This window comes from Tupaia chinensis, unplaced genomic scaffold, assembly GCF_000334495.1.
Source record: "Tupaia chinensis unplaced genomic scaffold, TupChi_1.0 Scaffold000605_1, whole genome shotgun sequence".
Classification (NCBI taxonomy): Eukaryota; Metazoa; Chordata; class Mammalia; order Scandentia; family Tupaiidae; genus Tupaia; species Tupaia belangeri.
The window spans coordinates 2280496-2284521 of NW_006160123.1; the positions used below are offsets into that span (position 1 = coordinate 2280496).

The window sequence follows — 4026 nt, forward strand, 5'->3', positions numbered from 1 at the left end:
TTTTCTTTCTTTTTTTTTTTTTTTTTTTTTTAGAGAGATGTTTGCCATAGGTTATGTGTGCTTGCCAGAGAGACACAGACAGATAGAAAGCAAGAAATTAGCCCCCAGGGGGATGGCCACGCCACAATCCATTCTCCTCCATTCTCCCAAGATTTTGACCACTCTCATGCCTGGCATAGGTTTTAATCCACTGGGGCCAGGACTTGAACTGTAGTCAACTACATGGGAGTCCAGCAACGTAGCCATTATGCCATTTGCTGGTTTCTCGGCATGATTTTTAAGCCACCAGCTCCGGAACTCATTCACGAAGTCCACCATGTGGGATCCAGCCACCTTTACCACCACACCATCTGCTTGCTCTTTTCTTTCTTTAAAAAAAAAAAAAAATGTTCAGAACAAGTTTGCTTGGGACCACTCAGTGGCCTGATGGTAAGGTGGGTGGATCCCATATGACCAATCAGGTGGTTCATAGTCCCTGACCAGTGGCTTGAAAAACATGTCGGCCACATGTGCATTTGTGCCCAAAATCCCCAGAGGGAGAAATAGAAGAGAAGGGACAGCAGTGCGACCATCCGCCACAGGGGTTGCTTTCTCACTTTCCCTCACTCCCTCTCTGATGAGTGTGTGCACCCTTTGGCAAAAAAAAAAAAAAAAAAAAATTCACGATTTTGCCTGACAACTTTAAATTCCCTAATAGTGTCATTTATCATGAGAGTCCCTGGGGAAAGTGGTATCTAAAGACACTTGTCTAAATATATTTTTGCTGTTTCTGCCACATATTTGACTCGTCTGTTTGTCTTTTTTATAATATCACAGGTAGCAGATGTCCTTCAATTTTCCATGGAAACGGGTGGCTTTCTTCCAAACTGCATCAGTACTTTGCAAGAGAGTTTAATCAGGCACCTTAAAGTAGCCCCTAAATATCTCTCCTTCCTAGAAGAGAGACAAAAGCTAATTCAGGTTAGTGTTAAAGAATGTCTCACATGACATTAATTTTTTTCAGGTGTTCTCTGAGCAGGATTATCAGGAATTATACAGAATAACGACTGCTGCCCTGTCAGCATGTAAGCCGATCACCAAACTCTTCGTTGTTCGAGTTGGGAATAATGTGTGGTCTCCAAGAGGATAAAAGTGAGATCCAGATTCGTTGGTTATCAGTTAAAAAGTACTGTGAGGGGGCCAGCAGGTGGTGTGGTGGTTAAGGTGCTAGACTCCCACATGGCTGACCATGGTCTGAGTCCCAGACCCAGCAGCTTGAAACACACCAGATGCGTGTGAGTGCACACCCAAAATCCCTAGAGAAGGATGGAGGAGCAGGCATTGGGACATGACCATCCCTCCAGGGGGTTATTTCTCATTTTCCCTTTCTCTGTCTCTCTGTTGAGCACACATGTCCTATGGCAAAAACCTAAAACAAACAGAAACAGTGCTCCGAGGCCCCCTTGGTACAATTGGTAGTGTACTGGACTGTGGACCTGGAAGCCACATACCCACTGCTGTTTGAGTCCTTGACCTGGTCAGCCTGAAACTGCTGGGTGTCAGGCGCCTGCATGCTTGCCCGGAATCCGGGAAGGCTGGAGGGCTAGAAGGAGATCACAGTGTGCTGGGTCCTGTGGAGGATGCGTCTCTCTCTCTATTTCTCCTTCTAGCCCTCTCTCCCTCTCCTTTGCTCCCTCTCATTCCTGTGCACACATACATGCTCTATCATGACAAAAGGTACTCTGGGGCTGGCCAGGTGGCATGTAGTTAAGGCAGCTGGATCCCTTATGGCCAATACCGCAGTTCAAATCCTGCACCCAGCAGCTTGAAAAACATGCCAGGCGTGTGTACATGCATGCCCAAGATCCCAAGGAGAAAGGGGAAGAGATTGTGGTGTGGCCATCCCCCCAGGGAGTGATTTCTCACTTTCTCTGTCTCTCTCAAGCTAGCGCACATGCTCTATAGCCAAAAGCAAAACGAAACAGAAAACAAACAAAAAGTACTCTGAAATAAGTTTTCAAATTGGGACAAGGGAGAGATTTTTGTGGGGATTCAGATTAAGGCAGTTGAACCAAAATCATTCCACTTATGTCTCCCAAAATATGGTAAATGTTCTTTAGTTTCTAATATCCTTGCATGTAAATTCAGATCATGCCCATATTGGTTACAATTTTGGTCACATAGTCAAGCTGCTGTCTCCAGTACTGGGTGAGTAGTCCTAACCTACCAGCCTCTCTCCTCACCCCTCTTTCTCTGTCACGCACACTGTGTGTCAGCAGGTTAGCTATAAATGAAAACAGAAGGTAATAGAAGAAAACGCCAGCGGTAGTGGTGCCACAGTAACATAACGCTCACGTCGCAGAAGCCATGTGAGCAGGTCCCAGGTTTGCATCCCAAGGTCTTCCTGAACACGCAGAGCACATACACATGCTGAGATCCTGGCTGTTTTAAACTGGGGGTAGGGTCATGGAGTGAAGGTCCTGTTGGGTGTGCCTCCTCCTCTGCCCCATCTCCCTCTATCGTGGAAGAAATAAATGAACTTAAGATGAAGAAAGTGACTTTTTTAGGGCCAGTGGGTGGTGTGGTGGCTGGGGCGCTGGACTCCCATAGGCTGACCGTGCTTTGAGTCCTAGAACTGGTGGCTTGCTTTCTCATTTTCCCTTTCTGTCTCTCTGTTCAAATTTAAAAATAATAATAATAATAACAAATAGAATTAAATTAATAAATAATTCTTAAAGAAAATGACTTTTTTAAACTAAGCACTTAGTTATTTTTGTACAAGTTTTGCTTACTATTCAGAGAAACTTGTTCTGCGTTTCTAGGAAAATCCAGAAGTATGGTTTACACGACCTCTTTCACCCTCTTTGCTGAAAATCTTGGCCCTGGAAACTACCTACCTGCTTCCTCTTCGGTTGGTCCTCCTGGATGAGATGATGTCTGACCTCACCACTCTGGTGGACGGGTACCTGAACACCTACCGGGAGGGCTCTGCAGATCAGCTTGGAAGCACTAAGGTAGGTGCAGCTCTCGGGCTTGCCTCCAGGACCTCTGCCTCCTCGTGGAGGGCACAGTAATACCCATTCTTCACACCTGCAGCAACTTTCATGGGGCAGACGTGATTATATCGATAAATATTCTTTTTTATTTATTTATTTTTTTTTTAGGTTTTTGCCATTGGGCACACACGCTCGCTAAAGAGAAAGACAGAGAAAGGGAAAATGAGAAATTACTCCCTGGGGGGATACCAAGCTGCAATCCCGTCTCCTCCATTCTTCTCTTGTGATATTAGACCCATGTGCACACGCGCACATGTGTACACACACACACAGCATGAGTTTCAAGCTGTCGAGTCCAGGACCTGAACTATGGTCGACCATGTGGGAATCCAACACCCCAACCACTACACCATCTGCTGTCTCTTTCTTCTTTTTTTTCCATGAGAGAAAAACAGCTTGAGAGAGAGAGAGAGAGAGAGAGAGAAAGAGAAGCATCCTCAGCAGGGTCTCACACCACTGCCCTCTTGTTGCCTTCCCAGCCAGCATGTGCCCGGTGTGGACAAGCTGACCCAGCAACCAAACCCAGATCTTCCGCACAGCTTCTGGCATTGCAGAGTCACTGCTGGACAAACCAGATCCTTTTGGATGGCTATCCGGGTTGTTTCCAGTCTTGTCATTGCATAAGAGCTGTATGATATACAACCTGTGCGGGCCCAGCTCGTGGCCTAATGGTTAACAGAGGGGATCCCACATGGACAACTGCGTGTCTGCACCAGGCGACGTGCTAGTCATGGACAGTTCTCTATTATACAACAGCTCTTATGCAATGACAAGACTGGAAACAACCCGGATAGCCATCCAAAAGGATCTGGTTTGTCCAGCAGTGACTCTGCAATGCCAGAAGCTGTGCGGAAGATCTGGGTTTGGTTGCTGGGTCAGCTTGTCCACACCGGGCACATGCTGGCTGGGAAGGCAACAAGAGGGCAGTGGTGTGAGACCCTGCTGAGGATGCTTCCCTTTCTCTCTCTCTCTCTCTGTCTTTTTCTTTCTG

General features: G+C 46.6%; 1 protein-coding gene across 3 annotated transcripts in view; it reads left to right on the forward strand.

Moving 5' to 3' along the window:
- The window catches only part of EXD1 (exonuclease 3'-5' domain containing 1), a 50349-nt gene that overhangs the window by 41147 nt on the left and 5176 nt on the right, over positions 1 to 4026 (forward strand). For all 3 annotated transcript variants that reach the window (XM_014591667.2, XM_014591666.2, XM_027775819.1), the window contains 2 exons: positions 817 to 960; positions 2802 to 2993. In XM_014591667.2, coding sequence (XP_014447153.1) covers positions 817 to 960; positions 2802 to 2993 — 336 coding nt within the window. The remainder of the gene's footprint in view (positions 1 to 816; positions 961 to 2801; positions 2994 to 4026) is intronic.